Source organism: Cyprinus carpio, chromosome B22, assembly GCF_018340385.1.
Source record: "Cyprinus carpio isolate SPL01 chromosome B22, ASM1834038v1, whole genome shotgun sequence".
Classification (NCBI taxonomy): Eukaryota; Metazoa; Chordata; class Actinopteri; order Cypriniformes; family Cyprinidae; genus Cyprinus; species Cyprinus carpio.
The window spans coordinates 3,794,597-3,813,573 of record NC_056618.1 but is presented as its reverse complement, the minus strand read 5'-3'; the positions used below and the strand labels follow the sequence as shown (position 1 = coordinate 3,813,573).

At 37.5% G+C, this 18,977-nt stretch overlaps 2 protein-coding genes, 1 long non-coding RNA gene and 1 pseudogene across 4 annotated transcripts in view; 1 reads left to right on the top strand and 3 right to left on the bottom strand.

Annotated features, from left to right (window-relative positions):
• The window catches only part of LOC109064427, a 195,802-nt pseudogene that overhangs the window by 122,788 nt on the left and 54,037 nt on the right, over positions 1-18,977 (bottom strand).
• Positions 1-18,977, top strand: part of LOC109075252 (cryptochrome-1) — a 198,361-nt gene that overhangs the window by 139,571 nt on the left and 39,813 nt on the right.
• Positions 1-18,977, bottom strand: part of LOC109064437 — a 30,944-nt gene that overhangs the window by 5,397 nt on the left and 6,570 nt on the right. Inside the window, exons 3-4 of one of the 2 annotated variants that reach the window (XR_006157912.1) lie at positions 12,749-12,846; positions 12,468-12,595 (exon numbers count right to left, since the gene is read on the bottom strand). This is a non-coding gene — a long non-coding RNA (uncharacterized LOC109064437). Of the gene's footprint in view, positions 1-12,467; positions 12,596-12,748; positions 12,847-18,977 lie in introns of those variants that run through there. The other variant, XR_006157911.1, reaches the window with a different exon arrangement.
• On the bottom strand, positions 15,825-17,978 carry LOC109064436 (protein BTG2-like). Its single transcript, XM_019081480.2, has 2 exons — positions 17,691-17,978; positions 15,825-17,113 (listed from the first exon to the last, which is right to left on the bottom strand). Exons 1-2 carry the CDS (start codon positions 17,824-17,826, stop codon positions 16,758-16,760), a joined length of 492 nt encoding a protein of 163 aa, XP_018937025.2. The 5' UTR covers positions 17,827-17,978; the 3' UTR covers positions 15,825-16,757.

Sequence of the window (18,977 nt, the reverse complement as noted above, 5' to 3'; positions counted from 1 at the left end):
TTCTCTACCACCATTCTTTAGCCAGTGTTTTATGCCACCATAATGCGCACGCAGCTTGCAAGTGACGTGAACCGTGACGTCTTACTCCAAATTGGTCTATACTTTGTATTATATCATCTTTGCATCAAATTACAAAAATACTAGTTAATAATAATACGATGTTTCTAACAAAGCATCCTCTGTGAGGAATGGTAAATTTGACATTGTTTTCTCATCTGACTGCCGTTATCAGTCTCTCAATTTATTTCCTTCGACTGAAAGTCGTGAAAACACTATCAGGGAGTTTTTCTTTTGCTATTTGAGCGAATGGGAATGCAAAAAATATATATTTGTGGTACACCATTATTTGCCCAAAAAAATTAAATAATTTTAATTAATAAAAAGATAAGTAATGTTTAACGATAATTAATGTTTTATGCATTCATTTGACAAAAAAAAAATGTAAATACACAACAAAAGAATGTCTGAGGAAAAAACATTTCAAAAGGCTATTGTAAGAATAAATTAAACTTGTTTGTATGCATTCTAAAACACAGAATTTGGTAACAAAAGTAGGGGTGGGGGAAAAAAAAAAAAAAACATTTCATAGGGCCCTAAATATGTAATAAAAAAAAAAAAAAAACTTGTAATTGATGTTTAAAGTTTTAATTAATTAGACATGCTTTTGATAAATAAAAAGAATTAATTTAAAAATTAAAAAATGGAATCCAGAAAATTGAAAATGTAGAATCTGGAAAAAAATTATATTTGGTGATACTCAGTAGTGTGTTGTGTGTGTGTTTAGGAGTCGGCTGGCGCTTGAGGACGATGTCAGGCGGTGCAGTTGGAGGACGGGACCGACGCCTTCATTCATCACACACCTAAAAAGGTGCCCATATCGCTAACACTTTTTACATGCACGGAGTCCCTGAGCGCGCAGCTGACCTCTGACCTCTGTGTGTGACAGACGGCTTCGACTCCAGGCTGCCGTGGAGGCCGTTGAGCTGGAGGACGGCAGCACGGGCGCACATCCACCACCAGACGGGCGGCGCTGTGGAGCTAAACGCCGAGGCCATCGCCACGCTGGAGAGCTACGCTAGCAAGGTCCGACCACACATGCTACACGGTAGCCTTGATTTTTAGGGTTGGGTATCAAAAACTGGTTTTCAAGATCCGGGTATCGATAAGACGCGTGCATTTTGATTATGCCCAACGAACTGCAGAAAACGCATTTTTAATGTGATTTAAAAAGATTTAAGTGCGGGAACGTAAATAAATTGCACGATCCCATCCTCTCAACTCAAACTCCACAAAATAAAATTATGGCTCTATTATTTGCGAATGCAAAAATGTGGACGGAATCATGGAATCCAGTCATAAAAGTTTAATTTAAATTTTAACGGAATTTCACGCCAATTTGCCAAAGTTTGATTCATTAATCAAAAGTATCGTCATTACACTTCCATTAAATCGCTATATAGACTAGTGAATCTGTGAATGTTAAGCTGCAAGAAAAGCATTTTAGATATGAATCGCTCATGTTCTGCGTGTCTCTGTGTGAATGAATGGCGCAGACGCACGGTTTTGTTTTACTTCACACAAATTGAAATAGCCACGAAATGCTTACTGCGATGATTTCAGCCGCCTGTATTCTCACTGAATAAGTATATAAATACATGAACAGCATCTCCAGAACTACACTAATAGTCAATCCCTGAGCATTTTAACCCTTTCATTTGAGTAAAACTGCTGTCATATGTGTACCTGGCCAAAATAAAAAGTTTGGTTTAACTTGAAGAAATTGTGGCAGAAATGTATTAATATCATTCAGTAGAATGTAAGTAATACAGCTGGGCTACTACTACTTTATTCACACAATATTTCTTGCACCACAATATGTCTCTATGTTTTAATTGACTACCAATCCCATTTATGGCAAACACAATAACATTTGTTTTTATTTTCATGTTTTATGCTATTTCGGAGTTAACAGAAAAATGTAAATAAACAATCACAGAATTTACCCCACTAATGCGTTTGCTAAGGATATAAATAAACAACTATATACATAGTTTATGCATTCTAGATAATTAGTCAGCAACTAAGGTGTGAAAAAAGTAAACAGTTCAAAGGCCACTTTAACATGTAATTGTTTGTAACACTGCATACGATTTTTGTTCATCAGTAAACGATGTTTGATTTTGATGTGGCTCAGGCTGACGGGTTCAGAGGTCTGATTGGTCGATGAAGAACACTGGAGAACACCAAGACGGGAGCGGAGCCAAGACCAGCATACAGGTTGTGATATGACGAGACAAATTATTAATTCCACTTATTTTCTGTTTATAGTTAAAGTCACAAATAGATCATTTACATTGATGTTTATTTATTTACATTAGTGCATTGATTTTATTTTATAGTCTTTTATTACGTTAAGATAAATAATTTATTTATTTTATTAATTTGTTAAGATTACAAGACATGATAAATAGATTCATTTATTGATTTTATCTTTGTTTATTATTTAAAACGATTATTGATTTTGCTATTTTCTTTGCTTATTTAGGTTTGATAACTGATTTTGTTATGACCAAATGTTTTATTTATATAGCATAATTGATTGATTTTGAATAGTGTAGTGCAGGTAGCTATGCTAATTTTTACAATAACAATACCACTGTTGTTTATATAGATCGTGATTTCTTATTTTACAATTTAAATACTCTTAATTCTGTTTATTATTTAAACAAGCTGAGATGCATTTGTGAGGATATGATAATTGTCTGTATAACGAAGTGTGGTAGTTGTCAGCTGATGTTTGAGGGGAAGGTCTGGTGAGCTCTGAGTAAAGTCCCAGCCGGTTTGGAGAGAAACAGTTTACGCTGGTGGACACACGGGCTGCGGCCGATATTACATACCGGGAGCACACCATCTGAAGGTCAGAGCTTCCCAATAGATGCACGGGCCATGATAGCATTCCTCACAAAGAGTCCCTCACAGCTGTGTGTACAGCTGAGGTCAAAAGTTTACACCCCCATTTCATAATCTGCCTTATAATGTGAATTATTTTACCAAAATAAGAGGGATCATACAAAAATGCATGTTATTGTTTAATTTAGATGACTGACCTGAGTAAGCACATAAAATGTCTACATATAGTCCACAAGAGAAAATAAATAGTTGATATTTATAAAAATGCACCCCGTTCAAAGTTTTCATCCCCTTGATTCTTACTACCCATGTTGTTTATGATAAATGATCCAATCACTGTGTGTTATTTTTGTTTATTGTGGATCGTGTTTCATGATCCCCCTTGGTTGTCCCCTAACAGTCAAACTGCCTTCTGTTCTTCAGAAAATCCTTCACTCCCACTAATGCTTTGGTTTACCACTTTTTTGTATTGACCCTTTCCATCAGTGACTGAGTATTTTGAGATCCTTGCTTTTCACAACTGAGGACAGCTGAGGCTCTATTACAGAAGGTTTAAACATTCACTGATGCTCCAGAAGAAGAAACCATGCATTACGAAACGGGTGTGAAAACTTTTGAACAGAATGAAGATGTGTGCATTTTTCTTATTTTGCCTAAATATATTTTTTTATTTATTATTTTCGTGCTGCCCTTCAGATGCTACAGAAGATAGTTTCATGTTTCCCCAAAAGACAAAATAAGTTAAATTTTACCCTGATTCTTCAATTCCAAAGTTTTCACACTCCCCGCCTCTTAATGCATGGTTTTTCTTTCTTCTGGAGCATCAGTGAGTGTTTGAAGAACCTTCTGTAATAGCTGCATATGAGTCCCCTCAGTTGTCCTCAGTGTGAAAAGATGCATCTCAAAATCATACAGTCATTGTTGGAAAGGGTTCAAATACACAAAACTCTGCAGGAGCTGAAGGATTTTTCTGAAGAACAGCAGACAGTTTAACTGTTCAGGACAAACAATGCACTCATGAACAACTATCACTAAACACAAAAACACAGCTGTGGATCATTCAGATAACACAATGTTAAGAATTCTTGTTGGGATGAAAACTTTGAACGCAGTAATTTTTATAACCGTTTATTATTTTCTGTGTAGATTTTCTTATTTTATGTGAAATATCTTATTCAGGTCAGTACTAACAAACAATAACATGCATTGTGTATGATCCTTCTTGTTTCTTTGTACCCACATTTGTAGATTCTGAACGTGGGGATATAAAATTTCTGACCTCAACTGTGGTGTGTGTGTTTTTGCAGGTGCATTGAGCTGTACCGCACACGGTTTACCGTCCGTTACCGAGGGCGAGGTTGCCATCCCATGCTTAAAGCTTTCAGTCCACTTTGGTGTGAACTGGGTCTCAAGAGCCATTCATGACGCACTGCACGACGTGCGCAGAAACCCTACAAATGCCCCCCGAGGACATGTGCGTACAAATCCGTTCAAAACCTCTGAGACCTGCATAAACACAGCGCACGCACACCGGTACGAAACTGCGTATACCCCTGCCTGAACTGAGTGTAACAGCGCATAAATTTTCAGAAAGTGATATCGTCATCTTGATTGCACACATACTATTTTGACCTGAACTGAGCTTCGAATGATGTCCGCCACTGAATTCAATGATGAACTGCTCTTAACTGTAAATAGAGTGGTTACTATTGGTCATTATTTTGCGTTATTGACACAGACTATTTTCCTATTGGAATAATACTGCAAAGCTGCTTGGACACAATCTGTCTTTGTTACTCAGCCGCTATTCCGATATAGATATATTTATTAGCACATATATATATCCATAATTGTTTGTCGCTGTGTTGGGTGTTGTAGCGGTAATAGTCGTATTAGCTATATTATATATATATATTATAAAATCAGCGACCTAACTGTTTTATGCTCTTTGCAGGCGAGAAGCCGTTTTGTAGTGTCCGTTCGAGGGCTGTGACGACGCCCTTCACCACCCTCCAACATTCGTAAGGTTCATTACGCGTATTGTACGCGCACCACTAGCGAGCCGGCCATACGTTGTGCTCCCGGATTACCATCCTGCGGAATCATTCGCCAGCGCAATAACCAACTACAAGACCACATAGGATACACACCGTACACAGCGCTTCACATATCCACGGTCGCTAATATTCAATATGCATCTGCAACGATTGGAATTTTGCGCAAACCTGCTCTTGACAGTGAGCCTTCTATTGCAAGAAAAATTTTCGCTAATGCGAACACAACTTTAATGTTTAACGGTCATCACACCAAACCTAACTATACAATGATGAAAAAGTGTTTTAAAAAGCGTTCTAATCGTTGAATTAGTGAACGTCACACACACAACTATAATGATACAAAGAAAAATATCCTGGATCCACTTTCAGAACTATTAACCGTTTTTTACACTGTGTTTTTTCAAGTTTGTGGCTATTTTATGTGCTTGGTGAGAAGTTTGGTTTTTTTAGTTTTGTTTCTAGTAAACATTGTTCTGTTGACTAGATGCAGTGGGAGCATTCCACGTGAAGTACATTTTGTCTCGCGTCGCTTTCGGAGGATTTCAATTTACACAGTTTTTTTGTGTGAGGTTGCGATTTGTCCCAGCGGATGTAACGACGGGAAAAAGTGGCACGCATTGAACGCGGCAGGCAACGAAAACTGCTAACAACCTTACATAATAAACAGAATGTTATGGTATGGACTTTACCAGTGAGTTTAGCCGCGATAGTTTTCGATCGTTAGTGTCCTAGGTGCAGCGTTCGGTGTGCGTGGGCTCAGGCGTGAGACCCCGTCATGCTGGCTAACGGTGTCCCGTGGCTGTTGGGAAGATGCGCTTTTACGGAGTACGGCCAGTCTTTATATAGCAGCACGTGCGTCCCACTTGACGGCTGGTAAGCCCGTACAACCGGTATGGCCATTTTTTGCGGGAAAACCTACAGACTACTCCACGCTAGTGTATGCACAAGCGCGTGTGCCGCGCACGGAGACGTATCGATACCGTGGAGGACGCCGGGGGGGGGGGTAGTCTTTCCTCTTAATTTCGCTTGACTTGCTTTCTTCACTTTCAATTCATTCATCGGGAACCGAATTTTCGAAAGGCACTGTATGAACAATTTTCCCTCATACGTCAGAGGTTTTTGAGGGAATTCGTAACGAATGTAGCGATTCCCAAAGTCACCCATGGAAACCGACGACGACATCAGCTCACACCTGCAGGTGCCGGCACGGCCGTCACCAATGGTGACCCAGGACGGAAACAACCGGTTGGCAGCAGGTTCACCATGGTTTACGGCTGGCAAAGAGGCTTGCAGCCGCCGTGAAGTATTATTGGATGGACTGGCTGTACGCCGAGGTTCATCAGAGCTTCAAATCGCTAACCTGTGTTCGTTGTTCCCCCCCGCAGTTGCCAAGTAACGTCAAATGGCATCATGACTGAAAGTGAACGCGTCGCCGTACCAGCAGGTGTGCGCTGCTAAGCAACAGAAAACGAGCACACAGATCGTCAGTATCAGGGTACGAAACACGACTAAAATGCTCTGATTAAAATACCACACGTCTAAACGTACATTCAGTGGTGATGGGATAGTCCATGTATTTCTTTCCAAAGTATGTTTGTGTTACATATGTGTTTTTCACATTTTAGCTCAAATACTTACCTAATCCCTTTCATTATTCTTCACATGGCAGTTTTGGCTCGTATTGGATCGGCGTTTGTTTGTGTCCAACAAATGATTTGCGTTTTAAAAAGCTTTAACATTTTATCGTAAATAAGTACGCCATATGTGGCCACACTATATAGTGAGAATATCTCGTTGAACTGTTTGTTGTGTATTGGTTTTGTGTACATACAGTTAGAAGATCAGCAGACGTTAGGGACCCGATCACCATGGCAACAGTCAGCGATTCAGCAACAGCGGACTGAACTCTCCGATCAGTGACAGCTCAAAGATCACGTCTAGACGCCGCTCAGAGAGAGAACGAATACTTTTTCTTTTTGTTTAGCGTTATGAAGAAAGAGTTTGCTGTGCTGCAGTCATAACAGGTCTTTTTTTTTTTACCGTGCCTTTGAGCCTGTAGATATTGAAACAAGATGCAAAAATGTATATTTGTTCAATAAATAAGAGCTTTATATCCAGTATTTTTTGTGAAATTGTTTTTGTTAAATGTATTTATACGGAAGAAAACCAAACCTGAAAAATAACGAATCTGTAGCAATCGAACAGTTCGTTAATTCGCTGATCCAAAGCAGGGGCTAATCTGCGGTCTCATTAATCGTGTTTTGCAGGAGTGATTAAAATAATTTTCCTCCATTTGAATAATGGAATTATTGAAATTATAATATCCATCTAATCCTGGACTGTCTTTTTGTATTGACATCTATTTTTGAACAAATAAAAAAAATAAAGCATGATTCATGCAGCGGTCACAACAAATAAAAATGCACAGTCCAATTTAGTTTCGTTCTCATATTTTCCATTTTTAGCGGCTTACTAGTGAAAACTATTATACATGTGGTGTACGCTACATTTGAGTTCTAGAATAAACTTTATAACCCTATAATGGCTTTCTGATGCTTTTTTGGGTCACTGAGGTTAGAATTCGTTAGAAAACGCGGCGCTGGTTTTGATTTTGAATCTCGCCGCGTCGTGCGTTGTCTAAATAATCAGTGAGAAGAAGAAATAACAACATCATGCACCTTGACGTTATCTAATACCATGTAATATGGCGTGTTCTTTAAAACAACAACAAATTGTAGTTACTATTGGATTTTTACTTCGCCTGAGCGCACTTTATATTTCCGCTTCATTTGTGTCTCTCGTTCAATGGCGCGCAGCACTGTGATGATGTCCCAGCAGGAGGTCAGCAGCTTTACTCTCTCTGTGACCGGAGCTCAAACTACAAGTTTGCTCATCATGAGCATCACTTCGAACCTTCTACTCGAAAACTTTACAATGTGCTTACACTAACAGCAACCTCTACAGAATAACACACTTAAATTATTTACATAACTAAATGAGGATTCTACCACAGAGTTCTAATAATTAAGTTAATGAACTAAACTATCCAAACACTTGGTTTTGTTTTTGTTTTGTGTTAATTTTAAATGTTTTGCCGGCATTTGCAAGTGACAAATATGAGTAAATATTGCGATATATGTTACAGCTTCTTTACTGTGTCTTTTTAAAGATGTGTTTCCATTACATTTCCTGTTATATAGACACAGAATGTGAATTTAGGTTGAATTTGATGTATTTCCGTGTTTTACAGCTGTTCACACACACACACACACACACACACTTGTTCTCAGTTCTTCCTCGACCCAACAGTCTCTGATTGGCTGAGCTGCTGTGACGTCAGTGACGAGAGGGGGCAGAAAAAAACAGCGGTTTTGGGGTTTCCTCCTCAATACTGACTGGAAACATCAGTGTGTGTGTGTGTGTGTGTGTGTGTGTGTGCAGGAGAGGAAGTTAAACTGCGGACACACCCAGACTAAGATCATACACACACACACCCGTGTTGTGGTGTCAAGTTTTCTTGTGTGAAGTTGATGACGGGCGGAGGTGTGTTTAGATGACACAAATAAACTCTTAATTACTGCTAATGTGTTGTGGTGTGTGTGTGTGTGGTATCTGTAAGCCGCTGTAGTTCGTCAGGGTTGTGTGAAGCGCTAGTGCCTCTAAATCTGTGTGATTTTATGTCGTTTCGGGCTCTTTAAGCCTTTTTTGTGTTTGAAAAAACACAAGCTACAGAAACAGGAACATGCTCTGAATTCTGGGCTGATCTCTTCCTGTCACGACCCGTGATTCAGATACATGGTGCCAACCGAATCAAGAAACTTCCACTTTAGAGTCTCCTACAGATGCTGCTTCGCTTTTTTTTTCGACTTAATTGAGTGCTCATTAGAGTTTCGTTAAAGTTTTAAAACTTTCACTATCGTCAGTAATTGTCAAACAATAAAAGTCCCTATATGGCTATAAATCATTGAACGTAGAACATTGATTATTTACTTTTACTATTGATTTTCAGTATATGTTATTATTGTTTATGTTATTACTTATTAGCGTTAATGTTTTATATTTCGCGTTTTCATTAAATTTTCGTTTTGTTTTTGAAACATTGTTTTTTTTTCAGTTTTAGAAATTTCAATTGTTTAAATAAATAATAAATAAAATGCAATAATAGAGTTAAAAAACCGTTTTTTAAAAAAAATTAATTAAAATAAATTTTGGCTTGGTTAAAATAAGTTGAAATATTAAAGATTATTAAAACTAAAATGGAAATGATAGAAAAAGAAGCGAATAGAAATATACATTAATAATGACAAGCACATAAAATAAATAAAACTAAAATCAGAAGTGAAGCATTGGCAACTAACTGAAAATAAGTTGAACATAAGTATTAAAACTTATAGTTAACAGTAACATAGAGTAGCTCAGATTATAATGTCTGCGCTCATCTTGACTTTTGATTATTTAGTACTTTTGCTATTTTAAGTTAAATCTGAGCACAATTTCAGACAGTCAGCATATTAGAGACACATTAGAGATTATAGGGGTCTTCTTCTACTGGACTTTGTTCTCGTCATTTGTTCTGCATTTGATCTCACTGCGGCAGGATTGGTTTCGCTTCCTTGCCCGCTGTCGCCTCTGGCTGTGTTTTAGTTGGGGACACTTTATTTCTGGCAATATTATCGACTTGATTGCACAGATACTGAGGTGGACGATGGCTTCACTGAATTCAATGATGAGCTGACTTTAACTGGAAAACTGAGTGTTTACTAACGTCCTCTTACATCATTATTATTGTACTTTTTTCCTGCTTAATACTGTAAAGCTGCTCTGACACAATCTGTATTGTATATTAAGACAGGTGACTTGACTTGACCAGGAGAAACTATTGAGATCTTGTGTGCTCTGTGAAGGGTTAACGTGTCCTGACTTGCTGTGTTGAGCCCCAGCTGAGGGATTGTTTGGATTGTGATGGGGGTTTGTTTTGGTTGTTTGAGGATATGGGGGTGGTGTGTGTGTGTGTCGAGCGACAGCTGCTGGTTTAGTTTCCCGGGAACTTAAGGACAATGAGACTCTGTGAGACTTCGGCCAACAGCTGCCAAACACGTCAACACGACTAAATCACTTTACAAACTCTCACAACACTAAATCTGCTCACGCCACTTCACCTTTCTCAGCATGGTTTGTTTTGTTTCCTCGAATCTTTCCGCAGTGGATCCTGCGGGAGTCTCAATGGCGAATCAACAGGTTGAAAGGAAGGTTTTTAGTAAAAGTTAAAAATTGTACAGTCTATCACAAGTGAAAAAATTTGTCTTTGGTTTGGGCTTACAATGTCAAAACAAATATAAAAATAGACACATGAAATAGTACTAAAAACTTGAAAACAGTAGTAAAACTTACTAGTAGTAAAAAAAAAAAAAAAAAAAAAAACACTGATAAACTTAAAACTTGGGGGGAAAACAAACTTCATCATAAAATTAAGAACATTTTGAAAAATCTGGAAATTACTACTAAAACTTAGAAACTTAGCATTAAAAACTTAGAAATTTTAGAAAAAGACATAGGACCTTACAAAAACTTATAGGGGGGGGGGGAAAACACAAAACGTATAAAATATTAGTACTAAGACTTAGAAAACTTAGATCTAAAACTTAGAAATGCAGAAAAAAAACAAAGGAACTTATTACCAAAACTTAGGGGGGAAAAACATATAAACTTCGTACTAAGAAGATTAAAAAAAAATCAGGAAATTAGGAGCCTACTAAAACTTAGAAAGAAACTTAGTACTAAAACTTAGAAATTTTAGAAAAAACATTGGACCTTAGTACGAAAACTTAGGGGGGAAATATAAAAACTTAGTACTAAAATGTATTTATTTATTTTTTTTTAAATCAGGAACTTAGTACTATAACTTAGAAAAAGCTTAGAAACTTAGTACTAAAACTTAAAAAACAAACAAACAATGGAACTTATACCAAAACTTAATACAATTTTGATTTTTTTTTTTTTTTTTTTATCTGAACTAATAGAACTAAAACTTAGAAACTTAATACTAAATCTTAGAAGTTTTAGAAAAAGAACATAAGAATTTAGAAAATTAAAAAAAAAAAACAGGAACTTTGTATCAAATGAGGAAAAAAAAAAACAAAGTACTAAATTTAGAATATTTAGAAAAATCAGGAACTTAGTACTAAAACGTAGACACAAATTTAGAAGAGAAAAAACATAGGAACTTAGTACCATAAACCTAGGGAAAAACATATAAACTTAGTACTAAAACTTAGACACTTCCTGGTGAGACTATTTTGCCTATGTTTTAAAAATGTTGTGTACACCGGGATAAAATATAAACACACAAAAATGTTCTCAAACTGTGCTTAGATCGCCCAATCAAAAGTCTAATCTCTAATACAAGCTCAAACGCATCTCATCAAATGATCCGAACTGCTCTGCATTAGTCGTATACTTTACTGGATGATGACTAGTGACTCATTTGGCTCTGTTTTATTTCTCCTGAGGGATTATAGTTGAATCATCTGAGATCTAGCAGACAGTTTCACCAGTCTGTGTGTGACACCCTTCCTCCACCCGTCTGAGACTCTTTTGTGATGCATTACACACACACACACACACACACACACACTGTGAATGGCCGTCGTTCACACGCCTGCGGGACGCTGGGGCTTCATGAATGATGTTTGTGAAACTCCAGGAGCATTCAGCTGAACAGTTTGATTTGCAATCATCTGTGTGCGACTCTCTGATCCAGAAAACATGGGTGCGAAGGGGGGAAATGCCACACGCACACATTCACAAAAAACACATCCAAACACCCAGCAGACATACATACATATAATTTATCTTTACTTGCAATGTTGCTTTGATTAACTAAATTGATTTTTGTCACTGAGAACAGAAAAATGCACACAAAAATATCATTAGTGAAACACAAGTATTTTAAGTCTTTGGTTCCTCACTTTCTGCTGTGGTGTTTTTCCCAGCAGGTTTCATTATAAGGAAGTGACATCATGAAGGGTTTTTAAATTTAGCGTATGGTCAAACCAAAGTGAGTTTTCTCTCACAGTTTTGTTTTTATCAGTATTTCATGACATTTAAATGTTTAATGACCTAATCAAGCTAAAGTTCAACTTGTGTAAAAAAAAAGATCCTTTTTAGAGAAAAATATTGTCCACAAGATACAAAATTACTGTAAGTAATATGATTAGTTGATATTTACTAGTTAAGACCATCATGAAAACATCATGTCTGTTTTCTATGTGAATCTCTGTTAAACTGTAATTTATTCCTGTGATGCGCAGCTGTATTTTCAGCATCAGTCTTCAGTGTCACATGATCTTCAGAAATCATTCTAATATGATGATTTGCTGCTCAAGAAACATTTCTGATTATTATCAATGTTGAAAACAGTTGTGCTGCACAATATTTTTATGGAAACTGTGAAACATTTTATTTTTCAGGATTCACAGATGAATAAAAGATCCATAACATGCTAAGTTCATTTGTGTGTGTGTGTTTAATGCAGACTAACTCCTGATCAGATTAACAATCAGCTTTATAATCACTAGCAAAATAATCAGAGAACAGCTCACTGTGTGTGTGTTTTCTTTGTCTCGTGTCTGCAAAAGAAGGTCACAGTGTTTCAGGGATTAAACAACTAACCAAATGGCCCTAAACCCCCCGCCTTCATACCAACCGCCACCCTACCACGAGATTATGAGATATCTCTTCAGATATCATCAGAAACAGTGTGTAAAAACCCAAGAACTGACCTCAGATCTGCCCAGATACGACCGCCAGCCAATCACACGGCAAGAAAACCACCAGGAAGCTCAACAGGTTTAACCCCCATCATGACATCAAACTCCACCTAAACAGAACAAATGAGAACAGCTGAAGAAAATTAGAATCTTAAAACACCTAAATGTCATTGAACATACAATGAAATATAAAATTAAATCTTTTTTTTTTCAGATTTAAAAACATTATGGTCACATAGTGATAGAAATTTTGTCCTAGGTTAGGGCTCATAAACAACAAAACTATATATAAAAAACAACAAATAAATAGTACTAATATCAGGGGAAAAAACTAAGAAACTTAGTACTAAAGTTTTAAAAATTTTAAACTTACAGGACTAAAACTTAGAAAAATTTAGAAACTTAAAAATGTAGTTCTAAAACTTAAAAATTTTTTAGAAACTAAGAACTGAAACGTAGAAAAAACTTAGAAGCAGTATTAAACTTAGAAAATACTTGAAACTAAAACGTAGAAACTTAGTACTAAACTTACATAAAATTTAGAAACTAAGTACTAAACTTAGATACAGTACTAAACTTAAAAAAACTTGGAACTAAAACGTAGAAACTTGGTACTAAACTTACATAAAACTTAGATAAAACCTAGAAACTTACTACTAAACAGATAAAACTTAGTACTAAACATAAAACAAATATAAAAACATAGATAAAACCTAGAAACTTAGTACTGAAATTAGATAAAACTTAGAAACTTACTACTAAACAGATAAAACTTAGCACTAAACATAGATACAACTTAGAAACTTAGTACCAACCTGTACAATAAAAACTGAAACTCAGTAGATTAATAAAACTTAAAAAAAAAAAAAAAAAAAAAACAAAAAACTAAGAATGGAAACTTAGTAAAACTAAAAAAAAAAAAAAAATTAAGAAATTAGTACTAAAACTTAAGACACTTCATAGCGACAGCTTAAATTTAAAATTAAAATATAAATAAAAGATGCATGCAAAAAAAATAAATAAAAACACATTAGTTAGATGTTAGATGTGAAGCCAAAGGTTGAATGCTTCTGAAAACTGAGCCTAGTAATCGCACATATTCATCTCCTCTTGAGTTTCTATCATTAATGTCTCGAACTGTGCTCTGATTTGACTGCCATCAAAAGCCAGAGATTTTAACATGAGCTCAAGTATTTAATGTTTTGTTTAAAAGTGATACTGCACCAGGGATAAAAGACAAACACACGCACAAATACAATTAAAACATATTAGCCAATCACACGGCAAGAAACCCCCGCAGCTGAAGGGTCAGAGGTCACGCAGGAAGCTCAAAAGGTTTGACCCATGAAATCAGACCTGAACAGAACGAATGACAGCAGCTGAAGCAAATGAGACACTTGAAACGTCTGCATGTCTTTGAACATACAATCTCAAATCATTTCTTTGTAAGTAAAGAATCTCTCTCTCTCTCTCTCTCTGTATGTGTGTCCCTCTCTGCTCCATTGAGCTGACGGTGTGTGTGTGTGTGTGTGTGTTCAAGCGTCAGCAGCGTCTCTGAACAATAGTGTGCATCTCCATATGTGGGCAGCCTCGCGCTCAACAGGCCATCTGCCCGTGTGTGTTTGTGTCTGACTCACACACACTCGCTCGCTCACAAAACAGCCTCAATTAAAACAGCGATTGTGCTTTTATGACGTCAGGACAGAAACCCTCCCAAATCCTCTGCTGACCGTAATCGCTCACAAACAGAACAAAACAACCAGAGGGACACAATAGTGCAGCCTAAACTGCACTAAATAGACAGCTTCCCTTTTAGATATCTAGTGCACAAACCCAAACAATGACACCTCATAAGGGAATGATGTAAAACACTTGATATTTCTGATGAAAAATAACACAGACCATTTATAGACCATTTACAGGAAAGTTTGTTGCTCAGTTGACAACTACTGAGGACTACCTAACCCACATCTAACAATGCCTTGGAAAAAACAGTTAATCTAAAAAACTAAAGCATATACATAAACCATAAACCCACATAGGAAATAAAACAGTTATGGAATAAGCATGTGTCCTAAACTCATATTTTAGAGCAGTCAGTGCAATAAATAAATTAAATCTGTATGCGTAAAGAAATATTCAGATGTAACACCTTGTTAAACGTTAACATTTTCATAAGTAACTAATTTAATAACATTTTTTCTCAGCAACTGTAACGGATTACAGTTACATTTATTCTGTTAACTAGTATATTATTAACTAGGTGCTGATAACAATTCAATTACTAATTCCACTAGCTTTATATTAGCTTGCACCTAAAATTTAATTCAATCCAATACTTTGACGACAACTTGTTGCTCATAATTGATTTCAAAAGAGTTTGCCGTTAGCATGTTGCTAAATGTCACTCACAGCTAAATCTAAGTTATTTAGCTACAAGAAAGATTTCATTCATTCCAATAATTTGACATTAGCATTTTTGATAAGCAAACAATTAAACTTAGTTGAATTGGGTAAAAGTCAATTTTAGAGGGATTTATTATTTTTTAAAAAGCACAATTTGGTTGTTTTACTTTATCTCTTTGTTGTCATACAAGCACAGCAAAACTTTGTTTTTTTGTCTTTAAATGCTTGTTGCATATTTAAATACAGAAAAACTATTTTAAATAGAATGAGCATGAAATCTATATTATACTGCATACAGTATAAAGTATAGTAAGATTTACAGAGCATACAACATTTTAGATAAATATAATTAGATGCATTTTGAAATATGATACAATATTGCATGTAGTGCATTTTGGGATTGCATAAAGTTGCTTAAAACAATTCACGTAATGCTGCCAATAGACAAACTGTTAGTTCATTTTTTTTTTTTTTTAAGGCAGCTTGATTTTAACTGTCATGTCAGTTGCATCTATGATGACTTAAAATATAGTCTGAATCTGTCAGTGCGTGTAGGAGAAAAACAAGCCCAGACACATCCAGATAATGCCCACCCAACGCCAACCAGACGCCACTCGTGGGTGTTTTCAAGAAGAGATCAGAGATATGACACTTCATTACAACACATCAGACCAGAGAGGAGCGTTTCATTCATAAAAGGTTTATTGTAATAAAAATTGACTGTACAGCTCTATATCTGCACAAATGCATTTAAGAAAAAAAAAAAAAAAACACATTAAAAGCAACTCTGCTCTGAAATAGCTTACAAACTACATCTAAAACAGTAAACGAGCTGCTCAGCAGCCCGCGAGATGCTACAGACGAGAGTCTCTGCTGCCACTCCGGCCCCAAACCAACCAACACATGCAAAGCATCCTGGGAAAACACGATCACTTCCCCCAGAGACGCCAGCGGAGGAGCCTCCAGTCCGCACGACTCGTTTCATGACATCACCAGAGGATTTAAAGAGCGGATTGCCTGAATATTGCACAGTAAGACTTAAAGAGCCAGGCAGTGGCGTTTATTAAGGGAGAGGTGGCGCTGTGGTTAAGGCAAGAGGGGATTATGGGAATCTTGTTCATTATATTAAAGTATATTTGATGTATACATCTGTCGTTAGCAGCACCACCACAGTTTTAGGCCTGCAACATACTGAATGCAAATACGTTGCATTCTCAAAGTCACCGCAGGTGGCGCTATAAAGCGCAAACTAGTTTTTATTATAATCATCATCGTTGAGTACGAAGATAACCTTTGTAGACTTGTGGAAAAGTTTGCGCAAAAGTACGTTTCAGGCCCTTAATTGCTTTACATTCTCGTGAGAGTCGTGAGGTATTATTGTAATTGCACTGAAACCCTGCGTGAGCACCAGTGGAAAACACCCAAAACATGTTTTGGGATCGTATAAACAAACAAACAAGAGTCACAGTGCCGAATTATCTCTCGAGTCAGTCGTCCAGTCGCGTAACAACCAGTGCTTTAAAGTTCATCTTAAATAAAGGATATGGATCAGGCCGTGAAATCGTGAAGTGGCGGGAATGGTAAACTCTCGGCGGTTGGTCGGTCGCTCACGCGCTCAGCTGGACACCATCATAAGGTAGTTTTTCGGCGGACTTGTTCGGCCGCTCATCATGAAGCGGTTTTTGCAGTTCGCCGTCTGGTCGTATGGCGAGGGGGCGTGGCTTGAGATGGGCGGCTCCACCTCATAGAGAACACAAATGGATCCGTCCTCGCCGATGCGGTAGGACACTTCGTACGGGTCGACCCAGAGCGTCAGCTCACGCGGCAGGAGAGAGAAAAGCTGCCCGCTGGTCAGTCCAATACGGCCGGCCGCTCGGCCAATCAGAGGGTCCATTTCATGATTGATCCGTATGCAGCGGTAACCGGATCCCTTCTGAGGCCTGTCGGGGAACCAGTGGTGCTGGTAGTGTTCTGGAGAAAAATAAACACTTTTATTAACATCCAAATCTTTAGGCATTAGATGTACTACAGTATATGATCACCAAATCAACGTAAATGTGTTTATATATTGATAAACCCTAAAATTTAACCCTGAACAAAAAAAAAAAAATCACAACAATAATATTAGCAACAAAAAACAACAATACATTTAATGGTCAAAAATAACCAATTCCCCTTTATTATGCCAAAAATCATTAGGATATTAAGTAAAGATCATGTCCCATTAAGATATTTAGTACATTTCCTACAGTAAATATATCAAAACTTAATTTGATTAGTAATATGCATTGCTAAGAATTCATTTGGACAACTTTAAAGATTATTTTCTCAATATTTAGATTTTTTTGCACCCTCAGATTTCAGATTTTCAAACAGTTGTATCTCAGCCATAACGAAACATACAATGGAAAGTTATTTTATTCAGCTTTCAGATGATGTATAAAACTCAATTTAATAAAAGACACTTATGACTGGTTTAGTGCTCTAGGATCACACATATGCAATAGTTTACTAGGTTGGTGAAGTATAAAAGCATGTATTTCAGTACCTGATAGCGCCTGCGCGAGACAGTCTCTGAAAACGTGCAGCTGCGCGTCACTCAAGCGTCCGCGGCTCCGCAGCAGTCTGCACACGAAGCCCGCGGCGGCAGAAACCTCGGGGACCATCTCCGTGCCGTGCGTCATCGTAGTCCGGTAAGTAGAGTTTGTGATGAGGGTGAAGAGCTGCTGGTGAATTAGTGCAGGAGGTTTGATGAGGATGAAATGATAAACATTCCCCGAGTAAGGCCCGAGTCTAACGGCTTCCGGCTCTCCGCGCTCTGATCTGTCGTGAAAGAGAGCGAATCCGCCAATATATACGCTCAGAGCCGCTGACGTCAGTGAGAGACACGCCCAGCGTCCAATGAAACAGAGGGGCGGGGCTTCCTGGCTCCACCGATTGGCTGTCAGTGTGGAAAACACTGCGTGTTGTGGTAACGCTCGCCTTCCGTTCGAGTCCAAATATGGAGATAGACGTCAAACGCAGCTCGGGTATGCGTGACGACACTAGGTGGGGGTGGGGGGGGAGTCCCTAAAGTTTCGGCGTTTAATTATAGAAGTGAGCTGGTTTTCCTCTCTTTTATCGTCTGTCAAGCGTACCTCAGCAGAAACCTACACACGACCTAAAAACAGTCAAACTCAACCTCAACGACCCACTCCAATCCAACACAACACAACTGACTAAAAAATCAAAGTCCTGTTCATTTTCTAGTAATACGAAAAAAAAAAAATTAAGTAATATAAATGCACAATAGTGTTATCGTGATTATAATTCTACAATGACATTACACAATGTTTTCAGTGTGCATATATACAGTTCGTTCTGGTCCTCGAATCTGATTGGCTGATGAGAGTGTGATATTAGAATAATAACAGAACTCCATCCTTTCGTCGTGTGTATCATTCTGCTTGTGGTATTTCTCACAGCAAACACAAACCCGTGATTAATTCAGCTGTGCGCCTGTGTTTGAGGTGCTGCAGCGACACCTGGTGGTCAAACAGATGTTAAAACGCACGCCCAGTTAATCAGTGGTAAATATTAATTTGTTTTCAGTTCCGTTCACCTTCTCCACATACACAGGGGCTCTTTCTCAGTGTGACTCTCAGAGGGTCCCTCTGCCATCCCTGTATCTGTTACCACGGCGACCGCTCACATCCTTCCCTCTTCCAGCAGCTCTCACTTCTGTGATGCAACACAAATCAGTCACAATAATCCTCTGCTGCACTTCAATATTTCAGTCTATTATGTTATATTTTCGCTGTTAAATGTTGTACTATACACACATCTAAATGTACTG

What these genes read in the sequence shown, in the direction of transcription:
- LOC109064436 (XM_019081480.2), bottom strand. Translation starts at nt 17,826, where the DNA reads ATGACGCACGGCACGGAGATGGTCCCCGAGGTTTCTGCCGCCGCGGGC. An exon ending in TCTCGCGCAGGCGCTATCAG is followed by an intron (nt 17,114 to 17,690) that starts GTACTGAAATAC and finishes ATTTTTCTCCAG; the next exon opens with AACACTACCAGCACCACTGG.